General features: G+C 46.4%; 1 protein-coding gene across 6 annotated transcripts in view; it reads right to left on the bottom strand.

Moving 5' to 3' along the window:
• Positions 1 to 8,907: 8,907 nt before the first annotated feature.
• SCML4 (Scm polycomb group protein like 4) overlaps positions 8,908 to 18,639 on the bottom strand; it is a 110,975-nt gene continuing 101,243 nt past the window's right edge. For 4 of the 6 annotated variants that reach the window (XM_060190673.1, XM_060190669.1, XM_060190672.1 and 1 more), the window contains 2 exons: positions 9,949 to 10,008; positions 8,908 to 9,211 (listed from right to left, as the gene is read on the bottom strand). In XM_060190673.1, the coding sequence (XP_060046656.1) occupies positions 9,086 to 9,211; positions 9,949 to 10,008 (186 nt within the window). In that variant the 3' untranslated portion in view covers positions 8,908 to 9,085. The remainder of the gene's footprint in view (positions 9,212 to 9,948; positions 10,009 to 18,639) is intronic. The other 2 variants (XM_060190671.1, XM_060190674.1) reach the window with 2 other exon arrangements.

Genomic DNA, 18,639 nt, shown 5'->3' with positions numbered 1-18,639 from the left:
ACAATTCGTTGTTGGATAGGACAGAGAGAAATGGAGAGAGGAGGGGAAGACAGAGAAGGGGAGAGAAAGATAGACACCTGCAGACCTGCTTCACCGCCTGTGAAGCGACTCCCCTGCAGGTGGGGAGCCGGGGGCTCGAACCGGGATCCTTACACTGGTCCCTGTGCTTTGCGCCACATGCGCTTAACCCGCTGCGCCACCGCCCGACCCCCATGATCAAGGTTCTTATTGGAGTCATATGGGAAAAAGAGAAACCCTTGGTGTTTATGGATCTGCTTGCCAGGAGCAGAGAATGGAAGCAGACGGGCTTTCTCCTACCCGTGTCCTGTGGACTGTGCCTTCAGCAGGAATGGAAGAGTGGCCTGTGGCACAGATATCGTGGCCAGTCTGCCCACTCTGTCCCTCCCAGAGAGATGTGGATCCTCCTGGTACGGTTAATCACTCAGCGGCAACCCTATTCATTTCCGGGGCATTGTGGATCGAGAAGGAAGAGATGTTTTTAAAGTAAATCTGTTGTAAAAATAAGATTTATTGGGAGTTGGGCGGTAGCACAGTGTGTTAAGCATAGGTGGTGCAAAGCGCAAGGACTGGCATAAAGATCCTGGTTCAAGCCCCCAGCTCCCCACCTGCAGGGGAGTCGCTTCACAAGGGGTGAAGCCAGTCTGCAGGTGTCTGTCTTTCTCTCCCCCTCTCTGTCTACCCCTTCTCTCTCCATTTCTCTCTGTCTTATCTAACAACTATGACATCAATAACAATAATAACTACACCAACAAAACAACAAGGGCAACAAAAGGGAAGAAATATTAAAAAAAAATAAGATCTATTATTTCACTTTAATGATTGAGGCAAAGCACTCGGCCAGTCAGGATGTGAGGTCTTTTTACCCGTGAGGATGGTTTTACATGAACAAAAGAGGAAACAGCCACTGTTGTGAAGCATGTGAAGACTCAGGAAATCTGGTTCACTGTTGGTGGGAAAGCAGATTGGTGTGGCCTCCATGGAAAACACTATGGAGAGAGCTCCCAAAAAATGAAAATGGAGATGCCTTACGATCCAGCGATGCCACTCATGGGCGTACATCCAAAGGGCGTGAACATGCTAACTCAAGGGCATATATGCTCACAGCTGCGTTAGTCACTCTAGCCATGGAATGGAAGCAACCTATAAGCTCATCAGTAGATGACTGAGTAAAGAAATCTGAGGCAATATAGCCCATTGAAAACTACTCTGCTGTGAAACAAAAATGATACTGTGTCACTGAGAACAAAACGAATGAAACTGGAAGTGACTACACTAAGTGAAATAGGTGAAGTGGCAACAGACGTCTACTGGATACTTCCAGTCATCTGAATAACATGAAGGGAATGAACTTCACATATATATATATATATATATATATTTCTCCTCCTCCTCCTCCTCCTTCTGCTTCCAGAGTTATCACTGGGGCTCAGTGCCTGCACTACGAATCCATTGCTCCTGGTGGCCATTTCCCCCCCCCCATTTTATTACATAGGGCAGGGAGAAATTGAGAGAGGAGGGGGAGAGAGAAAGACACCTGCACACCTGCTTTACCCCTGTGAAGCGTCCTCCCTACCAGTGGGGAGCAGAGGCCGCAGTCCAGATACCTGTGCAGGCCCTTTCACTTTGTACCATGTGCGCTTAACCAGGCGTGCCACCGCCCGGCCCCTATATTTGTCTCTTAGAAGTTTTGAGACCTAAGAACTATGATGGTGGTGGTTGTGGTGTGTTGGCTCAGGGTTTCGGTGGTGAGTTCGGTGACTTACACACGCATGCGCACACACACACTGGTATGAAAGTATACCCTGAAATCTTACAATTTTGCAAACCACAATAAAATGACTAATAGCACAAATTACAACACAAATGAAAATATAAGGCAAATAAACAGGAAATGCAGGCCACTGGCTTCTACTTTTCCACCATCATGACTTGCTTTTGTTTAAGCAGAAAAGTCCTCGGTTCATTACATCACCAGTGAATACAATTAAGAGACAGGAAGTCGACATCTCCTGGTATCTTTTCCCCAACTGTTAACGAAGTGTGTGGCCTTTTAGATCCATTCACACAAGCTTACATAAGCCACATCTCAACGTGGCCACAGCCAGATTTACAACTAGGCTGCGAATTCTCCCAGGCAGTCCCTATTTTATTTTATTTTTGCATAAGACCAAAAAAATTCACGAGTGTTTTTTTGTGTATGTGTGTGATTAAGCTCATGAACTGGATACTTTGAACCTCTCCAACGTCTGCAGGTGCCCAAAGTGTGGTCCTCTATCAGGACGCAGAGGAGCGGAGATCGACTTGCCAAAGGCCATTTGTATCGTAGGTCTGGTTACTTCATGGACAAATGCTGCTAAAAAGAGAAAGATTGCAGAATTGGCTTCATCACAAATGTCTGTGTCTGATTCACAGACATCTGTGTCTCCCCGGGAAATAACTTTTTTTTTTCACAGTCAGAGCTGTCCAATAGAGAAAGCAGTCCTTTCCTATGGGCATGAACTCCCTGTAATGGGAGCTGGCCATTGCTCAGAGCTGTGGGGGAGTGGTCCAGCAGTGGTAGGGAAGGGAGAGTCTCCGTGAGGTTTGAGGATGCTGTGTTTATAAAGAAGGCCGCCTTTGGTCACATATGCTCTGTCAGATGACACCCTGTGGGGATCTGCTATTTCATAGAGAGCTGTTTGGACAAGCAAGACTGTGGGTGTGTTCCAAAGCATGACTCCATGGAAGACAGCTGTGTCGGTCTTTCCAGCAAGAGCAGGGAAGCAAGGCTCAGGCTCAGGTCACAGGTGGGAGCTACATTGGCAGGCTAGCAGCTCAGACCCAATATGGCGGTCGGCTAAAACACTTTAGACAGGAAGAGGCTGCTGTCCGCACAACGTCTAACACCAACTGTTTTCTTAAAATTTTTTTTTAAATTTATTTATTATAGGGTAGAGACCGAGAAAAACTGAGAGGGGAGGAAGAGATAGAGAAGGAGAAGAGATAAAGAGATATTTGCAGCCCTGCTTCACCACTCTGAAGTTTTCCCCTTACAGGTGGGGACCAAGGGCTTGAGCCTGGGTCCTTGCACACTGGAATGTGAGCACTTAACCAGGTGCACCACCATCTGGCCTTACACCAACTCTTTTAAAGTTTATTTTTATTAAATTTATGTACTATTGGAAAGAGAAAGAGAAATTGAGAGGGGAAGGGGAAGAGAAGGGGAAAGAGATGAAGAGACACCTGCAGCCCTGCTTCACCACTTGTGAAGCTTTCCCCCTCCAGGTGGGGACCAGGGACTTGAACCCAGGTCCTTGTGCCCTGTAATGTGCACGATTAACCAGGTGCGCCACCACCTGGCCCCACACCATCTCTAAACATCAGCCAACCCTTTCCAGCTCTAAAGCTCCCCTCCTCTCCTGGCCCTGATGTCTCAGTATGGGTGCTGGGCACAGTACCCTGGCCTGGAGGTGTCATCCTTATGTTGTCTTAAGTTGCTGTCTTTTCCACCGGAGGACACTAAACTCAGTGCTAAACATGAGGAGAAACCCCAGGTTCTTGAGGCAGAATTTTAAGAGCACAAGTCCGGGGCCCTGCTCTTCAAAGCGAAGAAAGTGAGGCGAGGCAAAGGCTGCTCTGAACCTGTGCCTTTGCCCAGAGAGGTTTCTAAGTTCGGAGAATTTCCTGAGGCCAGGGAGGGCCAGAGGGCGCCTTCTTCCTCTTCCTGAGCAGGGCCCCGAGTTTGGTGACGTCCGGGTGGAACAGCACCGCTGCCACTGCAGCGGAATTTACCACAGCACGTCTCCCAGCTGTTGCTTGTTAGCATTGGGACAAATTACACAAAGCAAATTGTTAGCAGACGTGTTTCCATAATATTTAACTGGTGGCGATAAATAACAGCCAAACTCTTTCAAGTAGAGGCTAGGTTAAAAATACAATAATAAAAATAAAGTCAGACTCTCAGTGTTCTGTGCAGGGATCACCTTTGATTAAGGAAAAGTTGGAGGAGTGGCACCCTGTGTGCTGAGGCTCCTGGCTCTCTTCCTGGGCGCACGGCCCTGATACAGTATGTGTGTGTATGTGAGTGTGTGTATGTGTGTGTGTGTGTGTGTGAGTGTGTGTGTGTGTATGTGAGTGTGTGTGTATGTGTGTGTGTGAGTATGTGTGTGTATGTGAGTGTGTGTGTATGTGTGTGTGAGTGTGTGTGTGAGAGTGTGTGTGTGTGAGAGTGTGTGTATGTGAGTGTGTGTATGTGAGTGTGTGTATGAGTGCGTGTGTAATTTGTGTGTGAGTGTGTGTGTGAGAGTGAGTGTGTGTGTATGTGAGTGTGTGTATGTGTGTGTAAGTTGTGTGTGAGTGAGTGTGTGTGTGAGGGTGAATGTGTGTGTATGTGAGTGTGTGTGAGTTGTGTGTATAAGTGTGTGAGTGTGTGTGTGAGTGTAGGTGAGTGAATGAGTGTGTATGTATGTGAGTGAGTGAGTGTGTGAGTGTATGTGACTGCGTGTGTATGTGAGTATGTTTGAGTGAGGGTGTGTATGAGTGTGTGTGTGAGTATGTTTGAGTGAGTGTGAGTGTGTGTGTGAGTCTGTGAGGGGGGAGGGGGAGTGCATCATGCCATGGGCAGCATCACCAAGGTGGAGTCTGCTGGGTCCACCTCTGGAGTCCTCGGCATGGTCTCTGGTTATAGGGTCCACGGCCCATGGCAAGACAACAGCAGAGGCAGGCGGCTACTCAGTTGTTGGAGTGCTTGTAACAGAACGCAAACAGGCTTTCATGTTTTTCCTCATCAGGCAAACCATCCCCAGCTCGGTATTTCTTCCAACAAATTACATTTCCTGTTTGGTTCTCCTGAGAAGCTCCGCATTGCTTTTTGTTGCACAAGAACCTGGCGGCTCTGCTACAGGCGAGTGAAGAGAGCCCAGTGTAGACTGTGAGGAGAGCACCTACCAACACCCTCAAAATGACTGCTCCCGGCGGCCTGGTGGGCTCCCTGGTGGGACTTCTCAGCAGGCTGGGCACAGCCAGCCAGCAACCCACCAGGCAGGCCCAGAACCCCAGAATCACCCCTCAGCTGCTTCTAGGGTTCCCTCTGCTGGCATACAGGGGGATAGCTAGTAGAAACAGCCTGGAGTTTTGACTCTGGTATGACAGAGACAGGGAGTCATTTTAAACCAAGCAAATGCAAAAGCTGTTATGCATCAGCCCCTCCTAGCTGCCTCTGAAGACTTCTGCAACTATAGCATCAGGAAATTCACACACACACACACACACACACACACACACACACACACACACACACACACACACACATACACACACCCCTCCCTACCTGTAGGCTACATACACAAAGGGATGCTTCCTAAAACACTGTAAATGCCCCAGGCAATAGCATTGCCTATTGAGTATTATTTTTCAAACTGTCTAGTAGGCAAAGGTAATTGGAAATGTCTGGTAAAGTAGAGCACGCGCGTGCGCGCGCACACACACACACACACACACACACACACACACACACGCACACACACACTTTAATTCAGAATTATGCAAAACTCTATCATTACTTGCCACAACCTGAAACAAAACTTCTACCATGGAATAGTAAATATTAAGTCTATACAAGTGTGAGCTCCCAGCCGCTCCCCCCTACCACCCCAATTAGCTCCCATTTGGATGAGGGTGACACACTTGGCCTGACTTGTGAAGGTCTGTTTCAAGGAAATGGCCTGGCATGTTTTACATTTGCTAAGCTGTTTAGCTTCATGGCTTGACACATTTTTTGAAAGGGGTGGAAATTAATTTTAATTCAAGTATTGCTACAATAATTTGGTCGGCTAATTGCATTCGGTGCAAAAGCAGACAAGGATGTCCCTCCCTGAGTTTTCCTCTGGTAGAGTGGCATTCACTTTGAGATTAATGAGATTTTTTTTTTAAGTCAAACCTTAAATATCTTGGCTTCAGCAACTGGGCCTGCTTAAAGCTTAATGCACAATGAAGTAGCCCCCTGTGAGAGCAGTCACATGTGAACATGGATCCAGCTTTTTTTTTTTTTCTCAGACTGGAGATGAGAAAGTATATCTCCTTTGAAAACCCCTCCAGAGGGACTAAAGGGATCCTTGGACGTTAGTATCCAGCTGCCCCCTTCATTATATACTCAAAGCATATCTTTGACATAGGTTTGGGGATGGCTTTACTTCCGGGGCACCAATATTCATGTATATCTAGGGATGCTAGTGAGGGCACAGGAAGTCCGGGCAGTCTCTCAACAGGGTCTGAACACCTGCTCTGCACACTGGGTCTGGCCTGGAGGTCTCCAAGCTAGGTCCTGGTCCAGGTCCCTGTCCCCGTTGAAGAAAATAGCACCACAGGTGTGAGACAAACGGAGGGCAGAGCACAAAACCTGGGACTTTCTGGACATCATTGTTTTCACATCGGCCATTTTCAGTACATTGACTACGCAATGTTCTTCTTTTTTTTAAGGATGTTACCCTGATTTCTGTTTTTAAATAAAATATTTATTTGTGAGGGAAGGAGAAGGTCAAGGAGATGAAGGAGGTGAAGAAGGAAGAGGAGGAGGAAAAGGAGGAAGAAGAGAAGGAAGATGAGGAGGAGGAGGAGGAGGAGAAAAGAGGGAGGTGGAGAAGAAGGAAGAGGAGGAGAAGAAGAAGAAGAAAAGGAGGTGCAGAAGGAGGAGAAAGATGAGAAGGAAGAGGAGAAGAAGGAGAAGGGATACCAGACTTCATTCTGGTACATGCACTTCCAGGGATCAAACTCAAGACCTCATGCTTTAAAGTCGAATACTTTACCCATTGAGCCACTTCCCAGGTCACTACCTGTGGCTTTCCGAGGGAGATAAGGATTAATTTTCCTGAGTGAACATTCAGGATTAAAACATTTTTGAGGGGCAAAGTTCCCTTGTGGTTTCATAGTCCTGAGGCCTGATTCAGGCGCTGGAACCGACAGATCCTGAGCTCTTGGATGACCTTACTACTCAAATGCAACCCAGTGGGCACACTTAGGACATCTTCCTCCCAGCTTCCTCTGTCCTGCTGAGTTCAGTGACCCTTCTGTGTGTCAGTAATGGATTTTGCTCTACTTTACTTTCTCAAAGATCTCTTATCAGAGTAAATCTAGTAGCCTGGCATGGATTTCTTATGGTTTTCACTTAAGTTCTAGCTCACTGTGAAAAATCAGCATGAAAATCTGTCCTGTGCAAGCTCCCTTCCTCAAAGGGCTCAGGGGCTGAAATCCCACCCTGCTCAGCTCACCAGCAGGGACCCCGCTCAGACCACAGCCTAAACCAAAGGTTTTCCTTGGTCTCTGCTTACTAACTGCATGTTGGAAACTCAACGGTTCATTTTCTCCACCCCAACCTTCTTGATGTCATTTAAGGAGAAAGGTAGGTCCATAGACAAGATGAATTTGTTTTCAATGAAGTGAAAGATAGAATGGGTGGGGTAGGGTGGCTGTCCTTCTGCCCAGTGGCATGTGGATTCCTTGTCAACTTGCTGCACGAGAGTTAGGCAGTAGCGAGGCGGGTTAAGCACAGGTGGCGCAAAGTGCAAGGACCAGTGTGAGAATCCTGGTTTGAGCCTCTGGCACCCCACCTGCAGGGGGAGTCACTTCACAGGCAGTGAAGCAGGTCTGCAGGTGTCTATCTTTCTCTCCTCACTCTGTCTTCCTCTCCTCTTTCCATTTCTCTCTGGCCTATCCAACAACATCGACATCAATAACAACAGTAATAACTACAACAACAATAAAAACAGGGGCAACAAAAAGGAAATAAATAAATATTTAAAACAACAACAACAACAACTTCCTGTGCATAGCTGCCAAGTGGTGGTGGTGTGGGGAGAGAATTTTTTCTTGTTATTCCAAGGTAAGGAAGGAAAACCTATTTGTAAATGGAATTAAACCCAGCGATAGTGTGCCTGTGTTATATGTTGAGGACTAGAGAAATAAGCCACAAACACACTATGTCAGCAAGCAATGTGTTTTTCTAGTTTCATTGTTCGCTTACATAGTGTGTTTCTGGCTTATTTCTCGAGTTTGGCAGGGAGGTTTTTCTTCTTTTAAAAAGAAACGCCCATGGGTACATGTCGCTGCGACTCTTCAGCATATATGCCAGCACACCAGTATCTCAGTAAGGACTCCGCAAGGGAAGGGATGCCGAAGTCCCATCTGGGAAGACCAGGCTTCCAATTCTTGCCTTTGCCTCTCAGTCAGTTAATAATGACTGGATGAACCAGAATTTTCTAGAAAAGAGTTCCGTCCCTCCAAGTTGCAATCTGTGGTGTTGCTGTGAAATACATAGGTTAGGTTTGGTTCACAGAAACCCTTATCTGGCTACTGAGTCAGGAATCATCAAACTACTTGGCAGCGAGGGGCCTGAAATTGCATTACCAGTCTGCCCTCTAGTGGAGTAACACAGTATTTCAGGGAACTAGAATGAAAGAGATCCCCCCCCCCCCACGCTCCTTTTTCAGAGAGCAGGAGGATTCAAGTCTTTTTTTTTTTTTACATAGTGCAAGGTGAGGCATTTACCCTCCCCCAACCCCCCCCCCCCACCAAAAAGACAGTTTTCAGAGGTAATCCAGGAAAGGATCACAACGCTAGGCCCCAGGGTTAGAGTTACAGACTAGAGCAATACAGAGGGCTTTGTCACAGGTCTGCAGAGACCTCGGTTCTTGTCACATCTGTTAACCTGTTGTCCCCTCCAGAGGGAAGAAAGGGATCCTTGGACGTTAATATCCAGCCACCCCCTTCATTATAAAAACATGACCCACGCTAGGAGCAAGATTGGGCATGTTAAAACGAATCAACTCGGGAAGGGGGCCTTTCCTCGGCAAATCAAACACAGGGGAGTCTTTCAAAAAGGGTGCCATGCTGATTTTTTTTTTTTTTAAAAAAAAAAAGGCAAAGACACACACACATCTTAGAAAACATCCCATTCTCTATGGCGATTCTTTTCACGAAGAGAATCGATTTTGTGATGGGGCCCCCGGAGGTGAAGGTGAGGGGGTGGATGTTGGTAAAAGGCAGGTGAGCCTGAGACCTGCTGTCTGGCTTTTGCTTCTATTGGCAGCCTTCAGAACTTGGCTTGCTTCAGCTTCTCGATGTGGTAGCACAGCTTCAGCGCAGGCCCCAGCTTCAGGCCCAGGTACTTCATGATCATGTCACTCCTCAGCAATAAGAGAGCATTGCCGTCAATCTCCTGCTGGGGCAGGGTCACAAACAGAAAAGAAAAGCCACAGGAGGACCAGTGTGAGTAAACGCTGGCGAGGCTACAGTGTGTGTGTGTGTGGGGGGGGGTCGGACTCATTGAGATGCATGTCCTCTTGGTCCCATGGGAAAGGTCTCTTTTTCTCCACTTCTCTCTCTCTCTCTGCCTCCAGGGTTATCACTGGGGGGTTGGTTCCAGCACTAATAATCCACTGCTCCAGGTGGCCATTTTTTCCATTTTATTGACTAGGATAGAGAGAAATTGAGAGGGGGAGGGGATGGTAGAGAGGAAGAGAAAAAGACACCTGCAGACCTGCTTCACTGCTCATGAAGCATCCTCCGTGCAGGTGAGGAGCTGTGGACTTGAACCCAGATACCTGCATGGGTCCTTGCACTTAACCAGGTGCACCACCACCCAGTCCCCCCTCCCTCCCCTTCTCTCTCTCTCTCTCACAAAATTAAAACTCACAAAGACTGTGTGTTCCTTGCCCTTCCTCTCTGTAGGGTCATTTGACACACTGAATGTTCCACATTCCTTCTTTCCCCAGAACGAAAGGCTCAAAAGCAGTCCTACTTGTATTCCCATAGAACTTTTCTCGCCACTCTACAGCCAAGGGAGTAAGAAGTGTGCAGAAAGGGGGGGGGGGTGAAACATCTGCATAGATCGATCTCCAAAGAATATATACAGATGACACTCAGACACATGAAAGAATGCTCCCTATCACCTACCATTAGAAAACTGCCCATCAAAAGCACCATGAGACAGCACCTCACACCAGTGAAAATGGCCTACATCATGACTGGAAATAACAAGTGTCAGCAAGCATGTGGTGAAAAAGGAAGTCTGCTGCACCCCTGGTTAGAATGCAAACTGGTACAGCCCTTATGGAAAACTGCATGAAGAACCCTCAACTACATTAGTAAACACTGTGACCCAGTAACGGCACCCTTGGTGGAGGCAAAGAACAGGAAAGCAGTAATCGGAGAGGACAGACGCTCTCCTGTGTTCACAGCTACGCTAGTCACAGTGTCTATGGAGCAGTGTAGATGCCCAGTGTGGCAAGTAACTGGATAAAGAAGTTATAGGATACGGACCTAATGGAATGCTACTCTGTAATTTTAAAAGGTGATACTGTGTCACTTGGGACCCAATGGGTGGAAATGAAGGTGCCTGTGCTAAGTGAAATAATGAAAGGCAACCACAGACTAGGATGCTTCACACAAATGTAGTAAGTAGCTAACTCAAGCAAAAGAACTCACATCAAATAGTAGCCAAACTCTTTCTTAGACTTTGCAAAAACCATAATGGTTGGGAGGCAGGCGGGAGGGGATGCCAGCACTTTTTAGCGATAGGTACAGTGAGTTATGTGGGCACATGTACGTGGGTGCAAACCTATACCTCTGAGGTCTTATTGTGTCGTCAGCCAGTGCTAAATCACTATGAATAAAAAATGTTTTTTAAAACGTGTGCACCTGAACTTGCAACAAACAAACTGTCTGTAAGACTGGAAAGTGTAGTGGTTAGCATCGGTGGGAGTGAGGTTGCAGGAAGCGCAGGACTCTGGTGGTGGGTGCGGTGTGCGAATGTACCTCTGTAACCTCATAGTCTCATAGACCACTCGTAAATCACCAGCTAAAAAATTAAATCGAGTGTTGGTCTGCTTCTAAATTCTGCTTCTAAGACCCCTTCTGTTGCGTTGCTTGACGTTGTGGTCTATTTACATCATCGTTTTGTTCTCACTGGTTTAATCCCCACTGATTCGCGTGCGTTTTCCTTCTCCCCACCCCCTATCCTATGTACATCCTCTTCTGACCTGACACGTCCACCTCAGGAGATATATAGGACAGGATTGTGATTAGAGATAGCTAGCTTGCACTGCATTCCTCATCAATAAAGATTGAACTGCGTCCCACTCAGCCAGGAGTCCCTGGTCGTCTCTCTCCCGCCCGAGGAGCTAGCCCGGCACTTGAGGGGCCAGATGATGGTGCTCCCAGGAAAGCACACATATTCCCATGCATAAGGACGCTGGTTTGAGCCCCCAGCTCCCCATCTGCAGCGGGGGGGGGGGGGGGGGGTTGGTCCCTTCACAAATGGTGAAGCAGGTCTGCAGATGTCTGTCTTTCTCCCTCTCTGTTTCCCCTCACCTCTCAATTTCTCTGTCCTGCCAAATAAAATAGAAAGGGGGATAAAAAAAAAAAAAGGAAGAAAAGGAAAAATGAATTGCCACCAGGAGCAGTGGATTTGTAGTGCTGGCACCAAGCACCCGAGATGACCCCAGTAGAAAAAAAAAGTCAAACCATGATATAAAAAAAGTAAATAAAATAAGAAAATAAGTGTGTAATGGACTAAATATTTATATATGTTGAAATTCTAGCCCCCAGTGTGGTAATAGTAGGAGCCCAGGGCTTGAGGAGGTAAGAAGTCCTGAGCGTGGGGCTCTCATGAATGGGATTAATGTCTTTACAGAGTGTCCTGGGCCCATGAAGAGCTCACTGGGGTAGTGCACTGCTTTGCCACATGTGTGAACCAGGTTCAAGTCTGGTCCCCACCTTACTGAAGGAAGCTTCAGTGCTTGTCCTCTTTTTTCCTTTGTTTTTTAAGCTTCTTTTAAAATATATTTTTATTCATTAGATAGAGACATAAGTTAAGAGGGGAGGAAGAGAGACAGAAAGATATCTACAGCCCTGCTTCGCCACTCGTGAAGATTTCCCCTTGCAGATGGGGACCGGGGGCTTGAACTTGGGTCCTTGTGCACTGTAATATGTGTGCTTAACCAAGTGCACCAATGCCTGGTCCCTTGGTCTCTTTCAATCTCTCTCTCTGTGCCTCTATTTAATAAAACAAAGTAAAGCCAGATAAAATAAAATGTCCTTATAAAGGAGAGTTCTGTAGCAATCCATTTGCCATGTGTGTGTCTACAGAGAGAAGATGACTATTTGCAACCCAGAAGCACTTCTCAACAAGAGCAGACTGTGTTGACTGGCATCCTTGATCTCAGACTCCGGCCTCCAGTAGCAAGAAATAACTTATAAGCCAGGTCAATGATGGCACTGTGTTAAGGCTGCCTGAACTGACGAGGACAAGTGGCACCCCACTAGACCACGAGATAATAATGGCCACCTCTCCATTCCATGTGCTGGCATAAGGCCCTGGCTGGCAATTATCCGCCTAGTGTCTTACTTCTTTTCTTGGCTTGCCCACCTACCTTAGCTGATCACCAGTTACACTTTAGAAAAGGTGTCTGGTGTTTTTGGCCCTGCCTGTAATGCTTGGTGGCACCCAAGAAACAATGAGCCTACTTCAGTCCAGAGTTTGGCACAAAGACCTGCTGGGGAAATGTTTGATCCCTTGCCAAAAGTGGGAGCCTTTCAGAATTTACACTGACTTCAAAAAGGCTGCGTTTCCTTGCTTACCTATGGTGCTATTTTTCAGGTCACCAGAAATGAATGGTAGGTGGCTGGATTGCCTTATTGCAGAGAAGAGGCATATGTTCAGGACTTCATAAGTGAATAACTGCACAGAGTCACCAGTTTCCCCCATCCATCCATCCATCCATCCATCCATCCATCCATCCATCCATCCATCCATCCATCCATCCATTCTCCCATTCAGCCAGCCGTCTAGCCAGCCATGAAGCCTCTATACTCTGTGTCCTCAGAAAAGGCAAAGTGGGGGAGTTCACATCTGTCTAATGTTCTCTCTTTCCCCGCCCTCCAGCTTTCCACCATGTCCTACCATCCTGAAAGAATGACTCCTCCCACCTGACTCTGTGCACAGCGAGGCAGGCAGTGGTGCACCTGGTTGAGTGCACACACCGTAGTGCTCAAGGACCCGAGTTTGAGACCTTGGTTCCCACCTGCAGGGGAAGCCTCATGAGTGGTGAAGCAGAGTTGCAGGTGTCTGTCTCTTTTCCTTTTTATCTCCCCCTTCAATTTCTCTCTATCTCTATCCAGTAATAAATTAAATTAAAAATAAATAAATCTGTGAGCAGTCACAAGATCCCAGGACTTGGGGAAGTTCAACTATGTGCCTGGTAAAAGGCAAATGTTGGGAGTCAGGTGGTAGCACAGTGGTTTAAGTGCATGTGGCACCAAGCACAAGGACCGGCATAAGGATCCTGGTGTAAGGATCCCAGTTCAAGCCCCCGGCCCCCTACCTGCAGGGGAGTTGCTTCACAGGCGGTGCAGCAGGTCTGCAGGTGTCTATCTTTCTCTCCCTCTCTCTGTCTTCCCCTCCTCTCTTCATTTCTCTCTGTTCTATTGAACAATGACGACTTCAATAACAACAATAATAACTACAACAACAATAAAAAAAAACAAGGGCAACAAAAGGGAAAATAATTATAAAAAATTTTTTTAAAAGGCAAATATTGGGGTGGATAAAGCTCTTCCCCAGATCTGAGGATATGATCTCTATGACAGGATCGCCACGTGAAACCAGAGTTGGTAAGAAAGGGGAAAAGACCATGATCACTGTGGTGGTGGAGTAGAGTTCTCTCTCCCTCCGTCATGATGTCTGCATCCTAGTTTCCGAGCCTGCACCTCCCCCAGCTAATCTGTAAAGAGGGAGCGAGCAGGAGACGGGGTTAAAGTTGCTGATCTCCAGCCATGACATCATCTCCTCAGATAATAACTTGGATCCACCTGCATATCAGATTTCAGGCTCAGGAAAAAAAAAAAAACAAAACTAGTATAGTCATGGGCCCTTTGAAATATAACTAAAATAGGCTTACTAACTATCTACAAAACGGAGACCCCCCAACTCTTCATCTGCACTATTGCAGCCTTTAAGTTCATGATTAGTCAACAATTTGTTTGACTCTATATGTTAACTCTCTTTTCAGCCACCAGGTTCCAGATGCGACCATGATGCCAACTGGACTTCCCTGGGCAGACGACCACACCATGTGTCCTGGAGCTTTGCTTCCCCAGATTCCTACCCCACTAGAGAAAGGTGGGAGTATGGATCAACCTGTCAATGCCCATGTGCAGTAGGGAAGCAATTACAGAAGCCAGACAGACCTTCCACCTTCTGCATCCCACAATGACCCTGGGTCCATACTCCCAGAGGGATAAAGAATAGGAAAGCTAACAGGGGAGGGGATGAGTTATGGAGTTCTGGTGGTGGGAATTGTGTGGAGTTGTACCCCTCTTATCCTATGTTTTTTGTCAGTATTTCATTTTTTATAAATAAAAATTTTAAAGTTGCTGATCTGTAGATTTTAAAACAGGGGATGTGTCAAGGTGGCATTGGGTATCATTGAATTTGAGGATGAGGGTGACAGATACTAGCCAAGAAATGAGAGTGGATTCAAACAGTGGTAAAGGAGAGGGAAGGAATTTTCCTTGCCCCCCCCCCCAAGAATGTCAGCCCTGCTGACACCCTAATTCTAGCCCAGTGGGAACTCCTCTCAGGCTTCTGACCCACTGCGGTAAACCTATGTCATTTTAAGCTACTATGTTTGTCCTGAGTGGGTACAGTGGGTACAATAGCCATAGAAACTGGCACAGGGCAGAAGCCAGAATTCCCACCTTCTATACCCCATAAAGAATTTTTGTTCTGCTTTATATCTTAATGCTTTTCAGTCACCAAGTTGCAGATGTTACCATGATGCCTACTTGACTTCCCTGGGCAGACAACCCCACCAGTGTGTCCTGGAGTTCCGCTCCCCCAGAGCCCTGCCCCACTAGGGAAAGAGAGAGACAGGCTGGGGGTATGGGCCAACGCCCATATCCAGTGGAGAAGCAGTTATAGAAGCCAGAACACACTCTGCACCCCCTTAAGATCTTTGGTTTATACTCCCAGAGAGATAAAGACTAGGGGCCTTTCCAGTGGATGGGGTAGATATATGGAATTCTGGTAGTGGGACCTGTATCCCTCTTATTCCACAATCTTGTGGACCATTATTAATTCACTAATAAAAAAAAGCCAAAAAAAAATTGACCCATACTACCAGAGGGGGAGAAATGTTAGGGGAAGATAACTAGAAGGCTCTGAACTCCAGTTGCATCAGGACCTGGAGAGAGGAGAAGTAAAAAGGAAGGACATTCAGAAGTACTAACAGGTGTAGGTGTGGCTTAGAAAGAAAGAGAAGGGAGGACCTCAGAAAAACTGGGGAAAATACACATAAATATAAATAGTTACAGAAGTAACAGCTAACCCATATCTGTGGCCTTGGGAGAACGACTACAGTTTCCGATGGAGGGAGTGGGACACAGAACTCTGGTGGTGGGAATGGTGCAGAATTATACCCCTGCTGTCTCATAATTAAATCAATATTAATTCATTAATAAAAAAATTTTAAAAAGAAACTGGCATAGGAAATGTGACTGACAGGGTCTTAATTATTACAGTTACAAAATTACAGTGATTTTTAAATTTTGTTTTTGCTAGGACAGTGAGAAATTGAGAGGGAGGAGGGAAAGCATAGAGGGATAGAGGAGGAGAGACAGATAAAACTCCACTTCACCACTCGTGAAGCTGCTTCTTTGCAGCTGGGGACCGGGGGTTTGAACTTGGGACATTGCACATAGTAAGTTGTGCACTCAACCATGTGCACCACTACCCCTGGATTCTTACATTTTGCTCTCTCTCTCTCCCTCCCTCCCTCCAGGGTTATCGTTGGGGCTCAGTGCCTGCACTATGAATCCACTGTTCCTGTGGCTTTTTTTAAAACTATTATTTTTTATTTTTTATATTTATTTATTTATTCCCTTTTGCTGCCATTGTTGTTTTATTGTTGTTGTTATTGATGTCATCGTTGTTGGATAGAACAGAGAGAAATGGAGAGAGGAGGGGAAGACAGAGAGGGGGAGAGAAAGACAGACACCTGCAGACCTGCTTCACCGCCTGTGAAGCAACTCCCCTGCAGGTGGGGACCCGGGGGCTCGAACCGGGATCCTTACGCCGGTCCTTGCGCTTTGTGCCTCCTGCGCTTAACCCGCTGTGCTACCGCCAGACTACTTTTTTTTTTTTTTGGTGATTTTTTTTTTTGATAGGACAGAGAGAACTTGAGAGAGGAGGGGAAGATAGAGAAGGATAGAGAAAGACAGACACCTGCAGACCTGCTTCATGGAATGTGAAATGTCATCGTGCAGGTGGGGAGGCAGGGGCTTGAACCAGGATCCTTGTGCCAGTCCTCGTGCTTAGTACTATGTGTGCTTAACTTGGTGCACCAACACCCACCCCCCCTTCCCATTTTATTTTCAACTTGCAGTCTTTATTAAAAGACAAAGTCTCTCCAAGCACTAAGGTAATAGTTACTAACTGAATGCTTTCTGTACATTTTCACATTTATTTGTTTTTAATAATCAATTTATTTATTTATTGTATAGAGACAGAGAAGATTGGAAAGGAAAGAGGAGAGAGAGAGAGAGAGAGAGTGAAAGAGAGACCTGTATTACTGCTTTACTGCTCGTGAGGCTTCCTCCCTGCGGATGGAGACCAGAGGCTCAAACCTGGGTCCTTGCACTTGGTAAGCCTTCAACTGGGTGCACCACCATCCAACCCCCTGCAATTTCTTTTCTTTGATATATATATATATCACATAGATACAGAGAAAAACTTAAAGGTGAGGATGCAATAGAAAGGGAGAGACAGAGACGCCTGCAGCCCTGTTTCACCACTCGTGAAGTTTTTCCCTTGCCGGTGGGGACGAGGGGCTTGAACCTGGGTCCTTGCACACTGCAATGTGTGCGCTCAACCAGGTGTGCCACTGCCTGGCCCTTGCATTTTCTCATTTAATCCCCAAAGCGATTTAGGAATAGACAATGTTAGAATTTGCTTGACATGGTGGAGAGGAGCTGTGTCAATGTCTGTTGGCTGCACAGACTGAAGGCGGGAAAACAGACACTTGATAAAGGCCCAAAGGAGGGTTGAGTGGCGCACATGGCTGAATGCACATGTTACAGTGGGTTCGAGTCCCTGCTCCCCACCTGCAGGGGGAAAGCTTTGCAGGTGGAATTGTGCTGCAGGTCTGCCTATCTGTCTATATCTATCTATCTATCTATCTATCTATCTATCTATCTATCTATCTATCTACCGATCGATCTATCTTACACACCCTTCCCTCTCAATTTCTGGTTCTCTATCCAGTAAAGATTAAAAAAATAGGACTTCCGGAGGCGGAGCTAGGAGCAGCAGATCGCTTTCTCTCCTCTCCTCTCCTATCCTCTCCCGGATCAACTAGGAATACCAAAGGAGACCACCCGGACCGAAACAAGACAGGACTAGTATGACCACAGAAACCCAGTAAATCACCCGTGAGTAAAAACACGAGTGGCTGGTGACAGAGAGGAGAGAGGGGCCTAAGGAGAGATTAGTGACTGCTAACAGTTCAACAGTTTATCAGTGGAGACACCACCTCCAGTCTGCTCCACCAACAAGGGGACAGCTGAAGGGAGGAAAGGACTCCCCAGAGACTCACCAAGTGCAACTCTGAGTCTCCATTGCTACTACCCTCAGAATCTGGAGCAGCAACAGGGAGGGAAACCAGGGGACAGAGATCTAACCGGGAAACTCAGGAGAAGACCTATACCTCGGTGGCATAGCTGAGGGGCTGGGAAAGTCTCTTTGCATAACCACTGGATTATCTCTGCCACACCCTGCTTTATCTCTTGGTCTGGAGTCAGTGATTAAGCTAAGAAGCCTATTGATAGTTTAAAAGCCCTCAGGCTCTCATAGCCTACAGGGAAAAAAAAAAAAAAGGCTCTTACACCACTGAGCTCCAACTCAGGGATTGAAAAAACTGTTAACATATATAAAATGGTTAAAACAACAAGAAAAAACATTGGAGACTCGAACCAGGACAAGAGTCCAGCTAAAATTCCTCCAGAGGGTGAAGCACAAAACAACGAGTTCAACATCCAAACATTAGCTAAGGAAATAATAACAGGAGTGAGTAAAGAATTTGAAAAAATTGTAATCAGAAATGCAGGAACAACAAATGAGAATATGGAAGAAAATTCTAATGATCTCATGGTTATTAGAGAGCTGAAAGCTGAAATCGCTGAGCTAAGAAGGCAACTAGCTGAACAAGCTAAAACAGTATCAGAGCAGGGCAACAAAATAGATGAACTCCAGAAAGCAGTAGAGGGCAGAGAGAATAGAATCAATGAGGCTGAAGACAGAATTAGCAAGATTGAGGATGAATTAGAGACAACAAAAAAAGAAGTAAGAGATCTCAAAAAGAGATTAAGAGATGCTGAAAACAACAACAGAGTCCTATGGGATGACTTCAAAAGAAACAATATATGCATTATTGGCTTACAAGAGGAAGAAAGAGAAGGGGAGGAAGAAAGCATTCTCCAGGCCATAATAGCTGAAAATTTCTCTAGTCTAGACAACACCAAAGACATAAAGATTCAAGAAGCCCAGAGGGTCCCAAACAGAATTAACCCAGACCTAAAGACACCAAGACA

The sequence above is a fragment of the Erinaceus europaeus genome, chromosome 4 (genome assembly GCF_950295315.1).
Source record: "Erinaceus europaeus chromosome 4, mEriEur2.1, whole genome shotgun sequence".
In the NCBI taxonomy this organism is placed as follows: Eukaryota; Metazoa; Chordata; class Mammalia; order Eulipotyphla; family Erinaceidae; genus Erinaceus; species Erinaceus europaeus.
Note: the sequence above shows the minus strand (reverse complement) of the source record. Positions and strands in the feature narration are given on the sequence as shown.